The 21,481-nt window shown below is 43.6% G+C and overlaps 2 protein-coding genes across 2 annotated transcripts in view; one reads left to right on the top strand and one right to left on the bottom strand.

Annotated features, from left to right (window-relative positions):
• ints11 (integrator complex subunit 11) overlaps positions 1-14,897 on the bottom strand; it is a 41,074-nt gene extending 26,177 nt beyond the window's left edge. The window contains exons 1-7 of the mRNA XM_070860334.1: positions 14,797-14,897; positions 11,707-11,798; positions 11,524-11,621; positions 5,272-5,345; positions 4,528-4,756; positions 3,795-3,893; positions 2,525-2,559 (exon numbers count right to left, since the gene is read on the bottom strand). Coding sequence (XP_070716435.1) covers positions 2,525-2,559; positions 3,795-3,893; positions 4,528-4,756; positions 5,272-5,345; positions 11,524-11,621; positions 11,707-11,734 — 563 coding nt within the window. The 5' untranslated portion in view covers positions 11,735-11,798; positions 14,797-14,897. The remainder of the gene's footprint in view (positions 1-2,524; positions 2,560-3,794; positions 3,894-4,527; positions 4,757-5,271; positions 5,346-11,523; positions 11,622-11,706; positions 11,799-14,796) is intronic.
• A 72-nt stretch (positions 14,898-14,969) lies between these two features.
• cptp (ceramide-1-phosphate transfer protein) lies at positions 14,970-20,017 on the top strand. The gene is made up of 2 exons (XM_070860974.1): positions 14,970-15,088; positions 16,623-20,017. The coding sequence occupies exons 1-2, from the start codon at positions 14,970-14,972 to the stop codon at positions 17,143-17,145; spliced, it is 642 nt and encodes a 213-aa protein (XP_070717075.1). The 3' UTR covers positions 17,146-20,017.
• The last annotated feature ends 1,464 nt before the right edge of the window (positions 20,018-21,481 follow it).

Genomic DNA, 21,481 nt, shown 5'->3' with positions numbered 1-21,481 from the left:
CATACTGCTCAAGGAACCCGTCCCTTATGCACTCTATGAACTCTTCCTCAAGGCTACCCTGACGAATTTGATTTGTCCAATCAATATGGAGGTTAAAATCACCCATGATTATTGCTGTTCCCTTTTTATCTGGTTTATACTCCGACCAACAGAGTTGCTACTGTTAGGAAGCCTATAGACTATGTCCACCAGTGACTTTTTCCTTATCTTTACCTAAACTGTTTCAACATCCTGATCATTTGAGCCAATATCGCTTCTCACTATTGCAGTGATTCCATCCTTTATCAATAGAGCTACCCTACCTCCTTTTCCTTTCTGTCTGTCCTTCCGGATTATCAAATACCCCATAATATTTAATTCCCAGTCCTGGTCACCTTGCAACCACGTCTCTGTGATGGCTATCAGATCATACCTATTTGTATCTATTTGTGCCGTCAACTCATCTATTTTGTTACGAATGCCATGTGCATTTAGTAAAAGTGCCTTTAAATTAGTTTTTTTTACCCTTTTTTCCTGCTTGTTTCCTCTCTCCTTCGAACTCACTTTCTTTATTTTTGTTTTCTAATTCCAGCTTTACTCCCCTCCCTACTGAATCTATTCTCAGGTTCCCATCCCCCTGCCAAGCTAGTTTAAACCCTCCCCAACAGCACTAGCAACCCTACCCCGCAAGATATTGGTCCCGGCTCTGTTGAGGTACAACCCGTCCGGCTTGTACTGGTCCCACCTCCCCAGAAGCGATCCCAATGCCTCAGGAGACTAAAGCCCTCCCGTCTCCGGCCACGCATTCATCTGCTCTATCTTTCCATTTCTGTACTCACTAGCTCATGGCACCAGGAGTAACCTGGAGATTACTACCTTTGAGGTCCTGCTTTTTAATCTCTCTCCTAGCTCCCTAAACTCTGCCTGCAGGACCTCATCCCCCTTTCTACCTATGTCATTGGTCCCGATATGGAAGCCAATAGAGTGATCGTTCTGGTGCTTATGAGAGTCACACAAGAAGCAACTACAGGATAGCAGTCATGCAAGATCTGCCATTTCTTCCCCACCTCCCCTCATCCATCTGCAGGCTTGCGAAACGAAACAGACGATAGTAATTTTATGAGTCAGTGATACGTGGGTTTCAGATCCAGCCAATGAATCTCACATCCAAATGAAAAGCAACAGTGTAACACATTAAGAGAGGCCAACTGGCTTGAAGACAAGTAATCTGTGAGCTGCTCCATATGAAACAAACCTGGGTGAGAAATGACAAAATCCGTTATGTAAGTGAGCTGCCAAACTCTGTTGTACTCCCTTTATAATACAGAACTGCATTTAATACAGAACTGCATTGAACAGAAATCTATCCCAATTACATTGAAGGGTGGATTACATAAAACCTGTAACAACTGTGCATACACAATCTTGGGCACGCATCGTTTAAATGTTCATTGCTGGCCACAGATTGGAGAAAGTCCGTAACTGTACAACTGGCTTTATGGGCAGGTTGAGTCCTTGGCTTCCCTGTGACCAAAAGGAAAGGTTGACTAGGCCAGAAGCACGTTTTTACATTGAATGCTGGTGGCTCTGGTGAAGGAGCCAAGCACAATCTCTGCAGGGGGTTTCTCTGGTCCTCCACCACCAGTAGCACGAGTTGCAGGAGCATCACCACGGTGTCTGCAACCAATGGCAGCATAGTAAAAGGGGCATAAGATCCATATACACAAGATAATGCACCCTTAGAAAGAACTGTGCTAGTGAGACACCTTCTGGATGTCTCTGGTATTACAAATTGTACCATAAACATTTTCAATAAAGTGTATACTGAAGGGTAACACTGGCCCGGAATTTCTTCCAATGGTGTAATCGGCAGGTTATGCAAAAACTTACACCAATTATGTTGGCCGGTACTTACACCAACATTTTCTGCCAACCTCATTAAGATAGATCAGAGCGTAAAAACGGCCATAAACAAGCAGAAATCAGCATAATCAGGGCCCGAATAAAACCCCTGATCTTACAGCATTTTCATTCTTTGTCCTGCTTTGTATGTAAAAATTAAAGTTTGAAGTTATTAAACTATCAATTACACACATTAAGAACAACATGTTTAAGAAAATTCAATCGTGGAAGCTTTCCAGTTTTTAGTGCAATTCATTCTGACGCCATAAATATGCACTCAAATGTACAGAAAATTCAGTGCCGGTCTCAGTGTGGAGAAATGTTTAAAATGCTTTAAAGAAATTGCTCAGCGATCTGAGCGGAAAATAGAGGACATGGGAGTTCAGCATCCAACCTCATCACTGACAAAACACAATCATCCAACACAACGTCGTGGCTCTGGAGATTGCAACCAGAGGCCGGAGACTGGTTAACAATACATTCAGCAGCCTGAAAGAAGTTATGGCAGGTTTGCAGCCCTGTGTTCTATCCATTGCTCAGCACACAGGAGAAGTAGCAATGTTGTAACGTCGAGAACCATTCGCCGGCAAACGGCAATTGAAGCAAACATCTTCTGAAGCACAAGAATGAGACACAGACTCACCCTAAATGTCGATCTGGCGTCATGTTGTAATCACCCTGCCGATTTTAAAACATAATAAATGCAATCAATCAAAGAGAGAAAAAACTCAAAGACCAACTTGCAAGAAAACGCCAGTAGATTTTTATATTTTGTTGGTGAGGTTTTTCCTCATCCTTCTAATTTAAATGAATTGAAGATTCAGTCTGTGCTTTCAGGCTAGCTTCAGTGGGACATTTCAAATGACCTCAGCACTTCCTGGGCTAGGAATGCAGGAATAGCCAGCCTAAGTTCCCCTCCCACCCCCCACCGATTGCTATCCAGTGACTCCTGTTGGAAAGTGTGAATGTGTAAACGCTGGGTGAGGATAGGGTTGGGCTTGGCTGTGATGCCCCCCCCCCTCCTCCCATGACTCAATAGCTCGCCAGCACTCAGTGTAAGCTCGCATATGGACAGTGGCTACTGCCAGCCACCAAATACTAGTAGAAGCATAATAATCACCCTGCGGAAATCAATAGCTTCAGTAAAGGTGAAAGTAAATAATAAACAGGACAAAAGTGGCTGCAGCATGTGATCATTCGGTATATCGTGTATCACAGCATGTGGACATCTCTCAGTGTATCTGGCACTATGATTCTCACTGTACATTATACAAGTATAGGTTGGGCCTCTCTGGTCCGGAAACATCCGTGGTTCGACATTAGTCCCGGTTTCCCGCGTTTACTGACTCTCAGTGTTCTGTGCTGCAGAAATGCCGCTTTACGTGGGTGGCCTCCCGGTTTCCTGCGCTTCCGCAGTCCTGGCTCTCAGTGTTCAGTGAGGTAACCGGGCCGGGCAAGGAAAGGGAAGGGCATGCAGCTGACTGAGGCGCCAAAGCTGGGTCTGAGGAAGAGGAGGGTTTATTAAAAAAAAAGAGCACCAAACCAGCACGCTATTAATAAATGTGGCTGGGAGATTTCTACACGGGGAGAGAGAGAGCGAGGCCCGAGTTTTGCAGCCTGAGCCGGAGCGTGGCGAAGGCGTTCAGGAGTCTGGGCACTATCTAAAGGTAAGCCTAGGCTAGGCATGACCTCCCATGGTTCAGAAAATTCTCTGTTTCGGCACAGGTCAGGTCCCGAGGGTGCAGGACCAACCTGTAGTTCAATGTAACGAGAGACATTACAGCACCTCAATGATGATTCGTATTCAAGGTGGCATGGCCAATAACAATCAAAATCCTTGAAGCAATTGCTTGGCACTACTCTCCTTTACTGATAAATGAATAGTGTAGTTGCTGAGGTTCAGTCATACTCACGGTATACACCACCGATTCTGAGCCCACGCGAATCTCAATCATAGCGGCACCCAGCACATGTCCAGCGTAATATGCTTTAATTTCGAGTTCATCATCAACCTAGAAGATCATTTCAAAAATACCAATCCGTATCTTCTAAGTTAGACAATTCAGGCAGACAATTCCAGTTTGCTCTCCCAAAACCGCGACCCCTACCATAGAAGGACAAGGGCAGCAGGCACATGAGAACTCCACCACCTCTAGGTTCCCCTCCAAGTCACACAGCATCCTGACTTTTCTTCATCGTCACTGGGTCAAAACTCCCTCCCTAACAGCACTGTGGGAGTACCTTCACCACACGGACTGCAGCGGTTCAAGGCAGCGGCTCACCATCACCTTCCCAAGGGCAGCTAGGGATGGGTAATAAATGTTGGCCTTGCCTGCGACGCCCACATCCCGTGAATTAATTTTAAAAAGTGTGGGACCAGGGTATACTGGCAGGCAGTATCGAATGGAAGGTCAGTGAATCATTCCGTACTTGGATCAAGGGGCAGCAGAATAGAGAAACCTTTTATTAAAAGCTAACATCGAGACACAAACTCTATACAGGCCCCATCTAAAACACCATAAGCCTGGACACCGTAGTCATTTTGGTACTGTATGTTATCTATGTATCCAGTGTATCTATTCCTCTAGTACAAGTTAATATTTTCTTACTCTTTAAACAAAGGATTGTAACCAATACATTGTCTACCTGTACTGTTTGATGCAGATGAACAGCTATAACTTTCTTCATACAGTCTTTTATCATCTGAGAAGTAAAGAAGTTGGTCTCTCCTTTCTTATCAACTGTAATCTTCCTATAATCTTCTAAAAGGATTGGACAAATGGCTTTTGTAGGGTGGGTCATGTATATAGGCCCATCGTAGCCAATCATCTCACTCATGTAAGGAAGGGCACCACAGTGGTCCAGGTGGAAATGACTGAGAAGAATAAAGATTACACAGTAAACACTTTAACAAGTGTTTTAAGACACATCAGGAAATTTAGCATTGACTTAGTAAAATGCTTGCTTTGAGATCAAGGTTGGGACATTAACAGTTCGCCTGTCACCTACATTTCTGAGGAACCCCTTTAAGATTCATCCAGTCTCTTCATTCCACAAACTCTAAATGGAAGGCGATTTTACAGGCCGTGAAAAGAAAACAGATTCTGTACGGAACTAAAGAAAATCCATTGCAGCCTTACAGTTTGAAAATAGTGCATCCTATTTTAAATCTTTTGGGGCAAAAATCATTGTTTGTGACAGGTTGTTGTTACATCAAGCAAAATACTGTTGATGGAAAACATAATAAAACAGAATACGCTGGAAACACTCAGCATGTCCGGCAGCAAATAAAAGTCTAAACTAGCACTATAGCCTGAAGCCATGCCTCCTCTATACCCCACCTCAGCTCCAATAATGTCACCAGTTATAACCTACGAGAGCAATATTTACCTGATGATGACACAGTCGAGAAATTCTGTCAGTCTTCCATTCTGAGTTATGTAAGAGAAATCGGGAAAGCGTCTCTGGAATAACAAGAAGCAGCAGTAAATCACAAACTACGGCACGGAGCTGTACGGACCCGGATAGTTCTGGTTCAGCTCCCAGTCTGCACGACAGCAGCTTGGGAGCGACAATTGGGACGTTTACAGCCGGGAAGGGGGCTATTTGGTCAATCATGTTCTGTGCTGCTACTTTGCTAATCTCACTGTCCTAGTCTCTCCCCACCATCCAGTAACCTCAAAGGTTTATCCCAGTTTCTGTAAAAAAGATGCAATGGTGCTTTCCAGCTTCTTGTGGGAAAGCATTCCATGCCCCAACAACCTACTGCATAAAGACATTCCCTCTGAACTCTCTCCTCACTCTCTTAATACAGGCGAGAAATTCGATCACTCTTCCATTCTGAGTTATGTAAAAGAAATCAGGAAAAAGTCTCTGGAATGACAGTAACAAGCAATAAATCACAAACTACTGCACAGAGCTGTTCTGGTTCAACTCCCAATCTGTGCCACGACAACAGCTGGGGAGCAATAGTTGGCCTTAAATGTTCCTATTTGACTAGGATTCCTTCCCACTGTCACTATTCCCTGATTCCTGTACGGATGGGTAAAGGGAAGGATCCTGCTTGGCTAAGATGCTCCTTAATGTCCATTTCAAAATTCTCATCCTTGTTTTCAAATCCCTCCATGGCCTCGCCCCTCCCTATCACTAATCTCTGTTGCCTTGGGAACCAACAGGAAGAGATCTCCCAGGCTGGAGGATCAAAGGTTCTGCAACCAATCGCGGTGCTCGAGGGGTGGACCCCGAGTCGGCCAGTCAGCGTGGATGAGCAAGCTGATCGATTTCCGCACACAGAGCAGGTGAACAGCCTCCCTCCAGTGTGAACTCGCTGGTGTGTCTGCAGCGTGGATGAGCAAGCGAATCCCTTCCCACAAATGGAGCAGTGATGAGTTTTGTTATCTCCTTTTACCAAATATCATGGCGGCGGTGCGGCGAATGAGGGTACGGGGCCCAGAAGAGCAGAGAGCCCAGGGACAGCACGGACCTGCCCACACTGCGATATGTGTGCACAGTAGGTCCGTGCAGCAGAGCAGGTCTCCAGTCGTCCTGGTTAACCCTTGCCACTGGATAAAGGCCTAGCTCTGTCGAGCCCGTGTGGTGGCTGTTGTGCAACAGTCACCACACGTTAAAAGAAATTCACGCACAGGCATCTTCCACCCCCTCAACTCGAGTTCAGGACTGGAACATCGGGTCCATTAGAGTACTTAAGGAGGTGGCCTTGGAAATAGCGGATGCATTGACAGTCATTTTCCAACATTCCATAGACTCTGGATCGGTTCCTATGGAGTGGAGGGTAGCCAATGTAACCCCACTTTTTACAAAAGGAGGGAAGAGAGAAAACAGGGAATTATAGACCGGTCAGCCTGACATCGGTAGTGGGTAAAATGATGGAATCAATTATTAAGGAAGTCATAGCAGCGCATTTGGAAAGAGGTGACATGATAGGACCAAATCAGCATGGATTTGTGAAAGGGAAATCATGCTTGACAAATCTTCTGGAATTTTTTGAGGATGTTTCCAGTAGAGTGGACAAGGGAGAACCAGTTGATGTGGTGTATTGGGACTTTCAGAAGGCTTTCGACAAGGTCCTACACAAGAGATTAATGTGCAAAGTTAAAGCACATGGGATTGGGGGTAGTGTGCTGACGTGGATTGAGAACTGGTTGGCAGACAGGAAGCAAAGAGTAGGAGTAAATGGGTATTTTTCAGAATGGCAGGCAGTGACTAGTGGAGTACCGCAAGGTTCTGTGCTGGGGCCCCAGATGTTTACATTGTACATTAATGATTTAGACGAGGGGATTAAATGTAGTATCTCCAAATTTGCGGATGACACTAAGTTGGGTGGCAGTGTGAGCTGCGAGGAGGATGCTATGAGGCTGCAGAGTGACTTGGATAGGTTAGGTGAGTGGGCAAATGCATGGCAGATGAAGTATAATGTGGATAAGTGTATAATGTGAGCTGTGAGATTATCCACTTTGGTGGTAAAAATAGAGAGACAGACTATTATCTGAATGGTGACAGATTAGGAAAAGGGGAGGTGCAACGAGACCTGGGTGTCACGGTACATCAGTCATTGAAGGTTGGCATGCAGGCACAGCAGGCGGTTAAGAAAGCAAACGGCATGTTGGCCTGCATAGCGAGGGGATTTGAGTACAGGGGCATGGAGGTGTTGCTACAGTTGTACAGGGCCTTGATGAGGCCACACCTGGAGTATTGCGTACAGTTTTGGTCTCCTAACTTGAGGAAGGACATTCTTGCTATTGAGGGAGTGCAGCGAAGGTTCACCAGACTGATTCCCGGGATGGCGGGACTGACATATCAAGAAAGACTGGATCAACTGGGCTTGTATTCACTGGAGTTCAGAATAATGAGAGGGGATCTCATAGAAACGTTTAAAATTCTGACGGGATTAGACAGGTTAGATGCAGGAAGAATGTTCCCAATGTTGGGGAAGTTCAGAACCAGGGGTCACAGTCTAAGGATAAGGGGGTAAGCCATTTAGGACCGAGATGAGGAGAAACTTCTTCACCCAGAGAGTGGTGAACCTGTGGAATTCTCTACCACAGAAAGTTGTTTAGGCTAATTCATTAAATATATTCAAAAAGGAGTTAGATGTAGTCCTTACTACTAGGGGGATCAAGGGGTATGGCGAGAAAGCAGGAATGGGGTACTGAAGTTGCATGTTCAGCCATGAACTCATTGAATGGCGGTGCTGGCTCGAAGGGCCGAATGGCCTACTCCTGCACCTATTTTCTATGTTCTTCATTGAAACATCTGTGAACTCTCGTGGAAACAAGTCATCCTCGTTCGAGGGACCGCCTATGAAGATGATGATGATGAATCTCCCCACCCCCCCCCCCCCCCCCCCCCCGAGATGTCTGCGCTCCTCTAATTCTGCCCTCTTGAGCATCCCTGATTATAATCACTCAACCACTGGTGGCCATGTCTTCTGCTGCCTAGGCTGCAAGATCTGGAACACCCTGCCTCAACCTCTCCGCCTCTCTTTCTTCCAAGACCTTCCTTAAAACCTACCTCTTTGATCAAGTTTTTGGTCACCTGCCCTAATTTCTACTTATGCAGCTTGGTGTCAACATTTTTCTCTCACAAGACTCCTGTGAAGCGCTGTGGGACGTTTCACTATGTTAAAGGCGCTATATAAAATACGTTGTTTTTGTTGTTGTTGTAATGCCAAATATAGGCTCACACTTGCAGACTGGCAAATTGGACGAGCTACCAGTGGCGGTGAAACTGTATTCCCAGAATGAGTCAGGAGTATCATGGGAAGCGAGAAAGCGGAAATAAAGACGGCACAAAGGTACGATGAATCTTGTGGCAGAGATGTCACAGAATTTTCGGAATCCTCATAAAAACGGCATACCAGTTTGAGATTTTACATGTTTTAGAGAAATCTTTTTTAAATGCACATTCTAAAACAAAAAGGTAATATCTCCCTATTGAGTAGCATTTCACCTGCCGGCTGACTGCTGTGCAGTAATACCTTCCCTGGTAACAGAGATAATATACAGGCAAATTTGAAATATAAAACACATACAGAATTTCAGCAGAAAGAAAAATGCTTGCTGATGGTTCCGCTGTGCTGTTAGCTGATCTCAGCCACGCCAGCAGTAGCAGGGGTCCAACAATTGCTATCACCATCCCAATAGAAAGGGGAAAAATTTGACCAAGTTCCCTCCCTCTAATTGATATCCAGAAACGCAGGCTGAAAGTGCACATGGGTGAATGTCAACTGAGGGCAAGAATCAAGCCTGGCTAATGAGCGAATACCCTCCCTATAATCATTAGGGGGTAGTGTTCTGACTTAAGTGCTCGCAACAAGAAGCCTTGCCCAGTGGAAATGCATGCTCGGAAATCCAGGCACGTGCTGTGCATCATTTGCCAACCATTCATTTAAAACCGGCTGAACTTCTGCTCCATGCTCCCGGTGGGCGAGGCTCCCCACCAGAAACACAAACTCACCAAATCACCCCTATGGTCAGGGGCCGTACGGGTAATAGAGGACCACCAGCAACTGGAACCCAGCAAGGAGGTGAGTGAAAAAAGAAAAGAAAATTGCACAGAGGGTTGTGCACATTTGTTGGTGTATTAGAAAAAATTCCATAAGAACATAAGAATTAGGAGCAGGAGTAGGTCATATGGCCCCTTGAGCCTGCTCCGCTATTCAATAAGATCATGGCCGATCTTCGACCTCAACTCCACTTTCCCGCCCGATCTCCATATCCCTTGATTCCCCTAGTCCAAAAATCTATTTATCTCAGCCTTGAATATAATCAACAACTCAGCATCCACAGTCCTCTGGGGCAGAGAATCCCAAAGATTCACAACCCTCTGAGTGAAGAAGTTCCTTCTCATCTCAGTCTTAAATGGCCGACTCCTTATCCTGAGACTGTGCCCCCTAGCTCTAGAGTCTCCAGCCCGGGGGAAACAACCTCTCAGTATCTACCCTGTCAATCCCCCTCAGAATCCTATGTTTCAATGAGATCACCTCTCATTTTTCTAAACTTCAGAGAGTATAGGCTCAATCTACTCAATCTCTCCTCGTAGGACAACCCTCGTATCCCAGGGATCAATCTAGTGAACTTTCGTTGTACCGCCTCTGGCATTTATATCCTTTCTCAGGTAAGGAAACCAAAACTGTGTACAGTACTCTGTGACAGTACTCCAGGTGTGGTCTCACCAAAGTACAACTGTAGTAAGACTTCCTTACTCTTGTACTCCAACCCCCTACCAATAAAGGCCAACATGCTATTTGCCTTCCTAATTGCTTGATGCACCTGCTTACTAACTTTTTGTGTTTCCTAAGTCTCTCTGAACACCAACATTAAAAAGATTTCACCAATTAAAAAATATTCTGTTTTTCTATTTTTCCTACTATCCCCATCTGTGACAGGGAAAAAAGATCAGAATACTGGAATACTGCAATTTTTGACTGCTTGTGATGCAGCCATGACTCAGTGTTCAGCCACAACATGGCATGTATAGTTTGGAAGTAAAAGTGCTCAGTTCAAGTCTCTAATCCTGAAGTTTGTACTTTTTACTTGCAGTTACAGCACTGACTACTGCTACACATACTCACCTATCATTGCACTGCCACCTTCAATTCCACTGATTGGTGGGAACTTTATTAAAACTTTAGGGACATAACTTGCATTTGTCACACCAACTATACATACTAAAGGGACAGCTTTCAGCAAGCCCACAATGTACTGATTTGAGATTCTGTTTTAAACTTACTCTACCTTAGAAATAAAAGCTACTTATAAAAGTATTTCACTCAGTAGCTTCCCTGACATGCTTATGCTGTGAATAACAACCACAAAGACCAGGTTTGATCCGCAGTCTAAGCTAAGATAGCTGATCTTAGCTGGGGTGCCAATTGGCGAAGAACCCAGATGTGTCTGATTTCACACCATGTACAATCCAGTCTAAATTCAGGCCAGGGGGAGGGGGCGAGTCTTATACCCACCCCCTATATCCAAAGACAGTTTTGGGAAGAGTGTATCTGCAGAAGTTCCCGGGTTACAATAGATTTTTGGACACTAAGGGAACCAAGGGATATGGGGATAGGGCAAGAAGGTGGAATTGAGGTAGAAGATCAGCCATGATCTTATTGAATGGTGGAAGCAGGCTCGAGGGGCCGAATGGCCTACTCCAGCTCCTAGTTCTTGGGCTCTCCCTCGGCCTATTGGAACACAAGTCAGCCGAGTGAACAAACACCGAGGGCCTTTCCCAGGCCTCAGTCCCCCGATACCCTGTCAGAGAGGCATAGTACTGTTTCAACTAGTGTCAGCACAGCAGCACCTTTAACACACCCGTCACACAGGCCACCTGCCTCAATTATGGAAATGACCCTGCCCCCAGTGATTTGGGACATCTCTGGCTGCAGGGGGCTGGGAACCCTGCCCCGCAGCACATCTACTGGCCGAGAACTTCAGGGCCCGCGTCTTTAGGCGAAGTGTGGAGAGAAGAGAATTGACAAGAGGAAAAATAAACTGTATGACCCAGTATTGCCTCTGATCTTAAAACACTGGCCAGGCTATTCCTGTATTTAATAATTGCTCAGCCGGTGATCAACTGCACTACTTTCTCGCATTTTTCAACTATTCAATAATGACATTTACTTACATCATCATTATATCCCATGTGCATTCCACAATCCAGCATCACGTTTTTCCCACCAATTGAGACCAGGATACAGCTACGGCCCACATCCTGGCCCGCTCCTGAAAAAGCAAGGACTTGTGATTATGTGAACTCATTGTACTAAGGAGTTCGTTCCTTAAATCGGTTTAATGTCTGAATTCTTACCCAAAGGTGTGACTTTGATTTCAGGCATTTGCAACCAGGTTTCGCTGCACTCGGTGCTTGTGAGACCTCAGTGATGAAATTAGACACTCATCCTAAATTTGGTAAAACAGATCTGTTAAACGGAAAGCAGACAACATCGACAAAATGCATCAGAAGAGATCACTTGGCTCAGCTGTTGGCTGTCTCCCATATATAGATAGGGGAGAGGAGGGGAGCAGAGAGCAGCTCTGTGTACTGGGGAGAGGGGGGTAAAGAGTACCAGTGTGTACTGAAGGCTAGAAGAATAGTGCCTCCATGTCGCTGTGATAACATTAGAATCAATTTCCAACAACAGAATAATCAGATTTACCAATGAGTTCCAATAAATATATATATCCACAATTTCTCCACAAAACAATGCCACAATTAGCACTAAACAAGCGGTGGAATCATAACTTTACATCTCTTGATGTTGCCACTTCATTTGGAGCTATCCAATCACATTCTCCTGCCCTCTTCCTATATCCTTTCACAAATGTCCTTCTCAAATACTTACTTTTTAAAAAAAAAAACGATTATAGTTTCAACCTCAATAGCTACCTGTGTGTGAAAAAGGTTCTGCTAACTTTCCCCTTCATTCTTCCAATGAAAATCCTCAATCGTGTTACCCTATGCCAATCAATGGAGATGATCTTTCACTGTTTACCTGTTAAAAATCTTTTGGAATTTTAAAAACCTCCATTAAATCTCTACTTAACCTTCTTTGTTCCAGTGAAAAAAGACTCAATTATTGAGCCTAGCTTCATAATTATAACTTTTAATTCTGGTATTTTAGTCTGATTACACCTCTGTGTAACTTAGGACATTTATTAACGGTCCTGTATAAATGAAAGTTGTTGGTAATCATTCTAGGTGAACCGTAATTCTGACGGGATTGGACAGGTTAGACACAGGAAGAATGTTCCCGTTGCTGGGGAGTTCCAGAACCAGGGGTCACAGTCTAAGGATAAGAGGTAAGCCATTTAGGACCGAGATGAGGAGAAACTTCTTCACGCAGAGAGTTGTGAGCATGTGGAATTCTGTTGAGAAGAAAGTTGTTGAGGCCAGTTCGTTAGATATATTCAAAAGGGAGTTAGATGTGGCCCTTACGGCTAAAGGGATCAAGGGGTATGGGGAGAAAGCAGGAATGGGGTACTGAAGTGCATGATCAGATTGAATGGCAGTGCAGGCTCGAAGAGCCAAATGGCCTACTCCTGCACCTATTTTCTATGTTTCTATGTTTCACTGTAACCTTTGCATGGGTAAAATGTTTTGTACAAATGAACATCCTTACTTTTATATTTAATATCCCCATGTATAAAACCCAGAATTTCATTTGCTTTTTTATTGCCTTTTCGACCTGCACTCACTTCCACCTATAAAGATCTTCAGAAGATTAATGTGTACAGTAATTACTGGACAAATAATCCAGAGGCCTGGACTAATAATCCAGAGAATATGGATTCAAATCCCACTATGGCAGTTTGAGAATTTGAATTGTGGTTACAAGAAAACGGGAAATAAACAGCTGATGTCAGTAACAATGACAGTGAAGCTGTCAGATTGTTGTAAAAACCCACTGGTTCACTAATACTGTCTCATAGGAACATAGGAAATAGGAGCAGGAATAGGCCGTTCGGCCTCGAGCCTGCTCCACCATTCAATTAGATCATGGCTGATCTGATCGTGGGCTCAGCTCCACTTCCCTGCCCGCTCCCCATAACCCTTCATTCCCATACCTTTCAAAAATCTCTATCTCCGCCTTAAATATATTCAATGACCCAGCCTCCACAGCTCTCTGAGGCAGAGAATTACAACCCTCAGAGAAGAAATTCCTCCATCTCAGTTCTAAATGGGTGACCCCTTATTCTTAAACTATGCCGCCTAGTTCTAGATTCTCCCACAAGTGGAAATATCCTTTCTGCATCTACCTTGTCGAGTCCCCTCAGTATCTTATATGTTTCAATAAGATCCCCTCGCATTCTTCTAAACTCCAATGAGTATACCTACTCAACCTTTCTTTGTCAACCCCTTCATCTCCGGAATCAACCTAGTGAACCTTCTCTGAACAGCTTCCAATGCAAGTATATCCCTCTTTAAATAAGGAGACCAAAACTGTACACAATACTCTAGGTGTGGTCTCACCAATACCCTGTACAGTTGTAGCAGGACTTCTCTGCTTTTATACTCCATCCCCTTTGCAATAAAGGCCAACATTCCATTTGCCTTCCTGATTACTTGCTGTACTTGCATATTAACTTTTTGTGTTTCATGCCCAAGAACCCCTAGGTTCCTCTGTAACTGCAGGATTTTGTAATCTCTCTCCATTTACATAATAATTAGCTTTTTTATTTTTCCTGCCAAAATGGATAACCTCACACTTCCCCACATTATACTCCATAGTCCCAATCTTTATTCATATGCAATCTACTCCTAATAATTCAAATATGTTTTCTGGACTTAAAACAAAACTGAATTTTCTAATGATTTGAAGTTAGCACCATAAATCCAACTAAGTAGCGGGAATTTCATGCTTTAAAATATTAAACTATCAATTTGAATTGTGGAGAGGTGCAGTACAGAAACAGATACTGTGCAGAGTACAGATGAGGCCTCCTTTCATTGGTATTAATGAAAAATCACAACTAAAGTCTTCAGGTTAACAGTCAGGTCATTTTAAGCAGCGCAGTTAAAAACAACTCGGTTTATTGTCTCTTTCTAAAGTTTACATCAGTTTGCACCTTATAAACAGACAGAAAGTACTATTTATGGCAGGGAGAGGATTAGAAGCAAAACAGTAACTTTGTATTATGAAGGCGACAGTGTCGGAGTTGTGGGCCGGGGCCCGGGTTATGGGCTGAGGTCTGGGCCGTGGGCCAGGGTTATGGGCTTGGGGCCGGGGCCGGGGCCGAGGCCTGGGCCCGCTCTCCTCTCCCCACATTACGCGGCACCCTTTAGCACACAGAGTCCGCTCACTGACGGTACTCGGGGTAGAAATCTAGAGGCTCCTCTCCCCACTATCCTTACAGCCACTGAGTGACCAGAGCCGCAGCTACCCTGCTTCAGGCCTACCTCACTGCCAGCCAGCGCAGCGTAACCTGGTTACCGGAGAGCCGCCTGATTGATGTGGAAAGGAACCATTAGGATGTCCCCATTCTTGCAGCCCGAGCCAGAGGCGGGGTTTCCTGTGAGGTGTGATTGGTCAATAAAGGCCCCGCCCCGCGGCGCTGGTTTCCGGTTTGAAGATGGCTGACCCAGGGAGGTTCAGTCTGGGTGAGGTCCTGGAGTCATTCAGAAACTGTCTGACGGGCAATGACGAGCTCCTGCTCGAGCACTATTTAAATGGATGGAAGGGGCTGGTGAAGTGAGTGACTTTTGAAAGAATCCCATAATCATCTTCACTTATGTGAAAGCAAAGTACAAAACTGACCTTTTGTTTGTAGTGGACAATATACTGTTAACAAGACAATAAATATTTGTTGGGGAGGGTGAGAAGATGTGTGTGATTTCTCACTCTGGTAATGTTATATCGAGATGATCTAGTTATTGTAAATTTTGGTAATTTGCCAAACACTTGTATGATAGTTTCTTCATGAATAATAGTTTTTTTTCATGTATGTGAAATACTTATCGGCCAACCTACAAACAAAAAATATTGGAAATATATAGAGAGGGCCTTTTGCATCTGAAAAGACAACTTAAGATTTTGGGGACCTATTGCTAGAATCGTGCCCTGCCCAAAACATTAACCCATTGTGTACACCTGCATCTACTATTTTAATTTGATTCCTAGCATTCACAATTTTTCTATTTAATTATATTCCTAATTCCCCTAATACTTAAAATTCAATTTATAGTTTGTGAAGTTTCAGTTTTCAGTGAGTTTAGAGTTGTGGTGTTTAATTAAGAACTAATAATGTCCTCTAGTGCAGGCATGTGCCTCAATATTGTAGATGAACAGGTATTGATTAGATGTCCTATGTTTGTACAGTCAATATATCTACCCAAGCAGGTGGCACATTTATAACAAACTTGGAGGTTTTAGTTCCCCAAATTTAAAGTTTCTCAAAACCAATCCTCTTCATTAGTAATTTATTTAGCCCAGTGTTCGACATGGCATGGTGACTGCTTATGGACATGATGGGTGTACTGCATTTTATAAATCTATTGGTTAAAACACTTACCATAACTATTTTGTGCGAAAACTCTGACTTACCGCAAAATCTGGTCCATTGTCAAATAGGTCACTATATCCAGAAAAGTAGATATGACTGGAACTCAGTTAATGGCTCAGTGAGTTTATCCTGAATGGTGCAGCTGGAAGATCTCCTGTTTGACCCCTGATTTTCTCTGGGGCAGTAGAAGCACTGCTGTTGTACTTGCTGCCCATTGGCTAGGGAGGAGCAAGCAGGGCTCCCTCTCCTGATTGCTACTGGGTAAGCAGCTGCTAGAAGTTAATAGTCTGCTGACATTAACTAGCAAGGTTCACAGCTGAATATTAGCTATTTAGGTGAGGTAGTGAAAATGCCAAACACCCAATGAACTATATCCCAACATAGGATTAGTACCTTCAGGAGAGGAATTGGATAAGAAAATTGGTGAGGGAGTAAGTGGCTATGACATGCCCCAGGTTATAATGTACTTTTTGTCAATTGGCACTCGCGCATTGTGTACATGGTTCAAGTTCACATTTTTCCACAGTAACCTCCAGCCATTAACTGAGTTCACATGGTACCTACTTTCCTGGATGTAGTGACCTGCTTGACAATTGTTCCTCATCTCAGAGTTGTTTTTTTTAAATTTTAAATTGCTTTGTTAGATCAGTGATTTACTTTCTACTTTCGAGACCAGGCATTTTGTGTTGATACTAAAATATATCTACATTTGATGCTCTTTAGGTTCATGAATAGTCTCGGATCAGCCTTTTCCTTTATTTCAAAAGATGCTGTCACCAAAATCCAAATTCTGGAGAACTACAAAAATGGTGAGAATGACCAAGAGTATCGAACCATTCAGTCAATGGTGGCGTACGAGGTAGACCAGAACCTGGTGGATGTGATGAAGCGGGGCGAGCACTGGGATTCTGGCTGCCGTACACTACTGCGGCTCCATCGTGCCCTCCGGTGGCTGCAGCTCTTTCTGGAAAAGTTGCGGGTAGCTTCTGACGACAGCAAAACTTCAGTCCTGTGTGCAGAGGCCTATAATGACTCGCTGGCAAACTACCATCCCTGGATAGTGCGCAAAGCTGCAACTGTTGCCTTTTACATGCTGCCGAGCCGCGCAGGCTTTTGTGAGATTATGAATATGGGCACAACGGAAAAGGTTGTGGCTGCCCTGGGGGAAGCTGGGCCGCTCATTTCAAAGGCCTATGACATCACGCAAGACCTATATAGTCAACACGGCTTACTTGATCTTCCGTAATTCTGCACTTTTGAAAAGCAAATGGGTTGTTCAGTGCAATGTTGGGTATTTTAATGGTCGTATCTTATTACTTCAAAATCAATTGACCCGAGTTGTTGACTTTAGATGCATAGTACTCCCTTCACCCTGTGAAACTGTTTATTTAAAGGGCTAATATTGGCCTTTCATGTCTGAGTGATTCAAATCCTGCCCAGACGGATGGGATGAGTGCCCCCTGTCTGTATGGATTCTTTGTAAAGTGAGTTTGGGAAATTTCAAACCAGTTGCTAGAGGGCAGGGACCCACGGCACAAAACTGACTTGGTCGTCTTACTCCAAAGGGGTACAGGATGACTGGTGTGGAAAGTGAAAAATGTAATTAGTGAGAGTAAGGGATGTTCCTCTAAGGTTGGGGCAGAGTAGGGGAGAGCGTCACTCTGCATTTAACCATACTAAATATAATCTGAGAATTATTGCAGACACTGCTGTCTAAATTGGAAAGTATTCTGTTCCATAAGACTACTTTTCCTTATCTCTATCGTGCACCTTTGGGGTGACCTTAGCTCATATAATGGCTGCTTCAAAAAACCTCTTTCATAATTGCCGTTTTGGCTGCCAGTGTTGTTTGCCAGGCATTGGGTGCAATATCTGCTACAGTACAAACCACCGTAGCTTTTTCAGGGAAGATTCACATTTTAACGCAGACCTGGTGATGCACATCTGTTTTATAAATGGAGTAAAACAACCTAGATGTTATTTTACCAGGATGAAAATGATGCTTTAAGAAACACACTCAACAGCATTCCATTTGCAATACCTCAATGCACAAGAGCAAGCTTTTATTCAATCTCTATTACTGACCAAGAGCACACGTAATAATCTGATTGATGTTCCCCATTTGAACACCAATCAGATTATTACAGTGCAATGAGAGAAGCTAATGCTCTATAAACTTCCCCTATTCCCTCCCCACCCACCCACCCACCCTCAATTTTCTCCACTTCTGTCCTATAGATGTTGACTGTTGCTGGTATTTGATTCCAAGGGTGTCAGCAACCTGTATCTTGTCCGACTGTCCATTCTTCATGTGTGAATATGGGTAGTGAGTCTATTTGTGCGATGCATCACAACCCAGCCTGATTCTGACATCAGTGACTTGAACATTTGCACATTTTCTAGCAGGGGTGACGACATTGATCAGCAACGCAAATCCTGGCTAACTTTTTTTTTGTTTCTATCTCTCTTGCCCGAGGGCAGCGAGGCCATGAGGCAAATTGTAGCCCCTCTGCTGAAACTGGGTAGCTCAGCGCAAGCCATGGATTGAACCTGGGCTCCTCCCAGCCCAGTGATGGTTACTGGCTGAGCGATGCAGTTATGTGAAGAGTTCGAGCATTGAGTGACTCACCTCCAGTACATTTTTTTTAGGTTCGTTATACTCTGTAAACTGATCAGTTCAAAAAGCATCTCTTCCAGTTTCAAATTATCATCTTTAAATTCAGTTGCTCTTGGCTTTGAGCAAATTTAGGTGACCTAGTCCAATTTAGATCAAGTTCTGATGAAGGGTATCTGTCCAAAACATTAATTCTCTTTACAGATGCTGACTCACTTTTTGTTTGTTCTGAGATGTGGGCGTTGCTGTCAATGCCAGCATTTATTGCCCATCCCTAATTGGATTTCCAGCATTTTCTGTTTTTTTTATTGAATATCGACTGTCCTTTTCTAGTTCTGAACTGTTTTAAGTATATTTTGTTAATCTCAGTCTCTGTGTTTGAAATAACTTGAGTGGAAACTGTTGCTTGAAACAAACAGCAAAGCCATAAGATTACTAATGTAGTAAAAAGATCCGAACCATTCAGTGAGACTCATCTCGTGTGTTGCTGTTGCAAAAGAAGTAGATTAAATTCAGAGAAACTTGAAGTTCTTGTGGAACTAGATAAGTGTGGTTTACATAACTTTTTTGCACAATATACTTTGTTCATATACTGTGTACCTTTCAACCATGTAATTTATTTTGCAAGATGGGAAACTAAAAAGGAATATACCTTTACTTTAACTCCTGGAAAGCTGTCCATATTCTGTACAGAGAGAATAAGCCATTTGATTTTTTTTTCCCTCTCCCTCTTTTGAGCTACAGTTCCACAGGCACTAACTGTTGTCCAATATATTGCTTTAAGTGGCCAATCTTCACATGAATCTGGACAGTGTCTGTTGATAAGGGGGCATAACATCCAAGCCGGATCATGGACACCCAAATGGATGAACTTTCCAGCAGGTGTCAGTGGTTACCGATCAGCGGTGATCTCCACCCCTGACCCCCATGGGCATTGAGGCCAATTTTAGTGTTCCCCGCTGCCACCACCAACTGAGCAGCAGATTTTGGATTGAACATCGGGCCTTTCTGGCCTTTGCAAGGGCCGTGCACTTAACCAACTGGGCCATTGGGAAAGATTAGTCATTTGTAACGAGAACATAAATTGGACGGTATTGCATTCAGTGAATGGCATCAGTCTATTAGCAGGTTAGGGAGAGGAAAAGACAGCCAGGATCTCTACGGCTGCTGGAAACTGCAAGTGCGGAATCTGGGTGAAAGCAAGAGCAACTCCACTGTGATGCTCCCTGTGGTCCAATAACCTGTTTATTGTCCAGGCTGATGTGTGAACAATGTTAGTGGCATTTTACCCCAGGAAGAGTCACTGTTGAGAGAAAAATAGGAAAAGGCTACAAAAAAAATTGATTTCATAATTCAATATGATCTTCTGTTAATTGGTAATCCATTTATAAACTTGTCTAACTTTCAAACACTAATAGCAGTAAAACTAATACCAGACTTTTTAAAAAACATTTCCAATGAATGTGGATGTTTGTAGTGTCAGAAATATCTTTTACATTTGATCTGTGACCTGAAATTTTTATAATTTATATACAATTTGATATCTTTGTAATTTGAGTAATTATGTTCACTGTATATAAGCATTAAATTGTGGTGTACATCATTCTGGCCTTGTGTTTGTTGTGACTGTATAAACTGTTTAGGCACATTAATATTTGGGGGAGGGGAGAAACAACCAGCTCAGCAAAATGAATTTCTCAGCAGGATGCTAACATCAAACATTATGTATATGCTCATAGTAAATTAGTAAGATCTAGCTTACTGCAAATCACTTAGCACTGAGATTGGTGTCTCATTCCTTGGGGAATTACAGACTGAAGCATGTGTTTTTTCAGCAATACCTGAATCCTGGTCCAAAGGACACTAACCTTTATGACGGGCCTCTTCAGTTCCAGCTGGCACAGGTTCCGACCAAAAATCACGATCCGTGTCCTATTTACGTCACGGGATCCTGATTTCCATTTTAAAAAGACCTATCGCCTGCAACTGGGTATAACTTTAGGCATCGGATGTTAACGGCGTGGTAAGGCTACCGACTCCATTTTTGAGGCTGTGCCGCCCTGTTAACATCGAGAAGAGACAGTGAAAGACAACCCCTGTGAGTGATTTAATGGGAACAAAGGCATTGACAGCAAAATGAAGCTGTTTTACAGGTCAACAGACCATTTTTAAATGCTTTTTGTTATATATGTAAACCTGTAAATACCTTGTGTAGCCACCAGAGGGCTCATCCCCTGGGGTCCCAAGGGATCCCACAATCCCTTACAAGCACTTGTACTTAAAGAGGCCTCACAGGTTGGAGAGGCACTCTGGAGACCTGCAATAAAAGACTAAGGGCACACTTTGAGCTCACAGTATCTAGTCAGACTCTTTATTCATACATAATACTTCTAATGGCCCAAATCTGCACTGCCTCATCAAAAAGGTCCCATTGTGCTGGTCTGGATGTACAGTTCACCTGCCTGTTTAATAGCATTCCAAAAGTCATCCCGTATGGCGAGTTGCAGAATTACAATAGAGGTGGGCAGATGTCGATGCACTAAAGACCACCTTGAAATCTTGCAATATTAACCTGAACCCTGGGAGCACTGCCACACCACGATGGCAGCATGTCTGCGGGTCGATTTTGAATGAATGAGGTTGCAAGGTGTGACTGCCTGGCAGACAATCTACCCGCTTCATCTGGCTTTCAGTGCGATTATGTGCATCTAGGATCAGGCCTCTCCAATCAGCGACAACTGAGACCCCTCCATTGATTGCATAGGACACTCCATCACTGCCTCTTAATGTGTAAAGATGATGGGATCTGATAAATGCAAACTACCATCACACTGTGAAGTTATTGGAAAGGAGGAAAAAGTTGGCAGAACCCCAGACAAAAGTCATTATATTTAAAGAGTGCAGTGTCTTAAATTACTTGTTCAAGGATTTTGACAGTTTTAATATTCACTATAATCCAAATGATTAT

The sequence above is a fragment of the Pristiophorus japonicus genome, chromosome 18 (assembly GCF_044704955.1).
Source record: "Pristiophorus japonicus isolate sPriJap1 chromosome 18, sPriJap1.hap1, whole genome shotgun sequence".
Classification (NCBI taxonomy): domain Eukaryota; kingdom Metazoa; phylum Chordata; class Chondrichthyes; family Pristiophoridae; genus Pristiophorus; species Pristiophorus japonicus.
The sequence above is the reverse complement of the archived record's forward strand: the minus strand, read 5'-3'. Positions and strand labels throughout refer to the sequence as shown.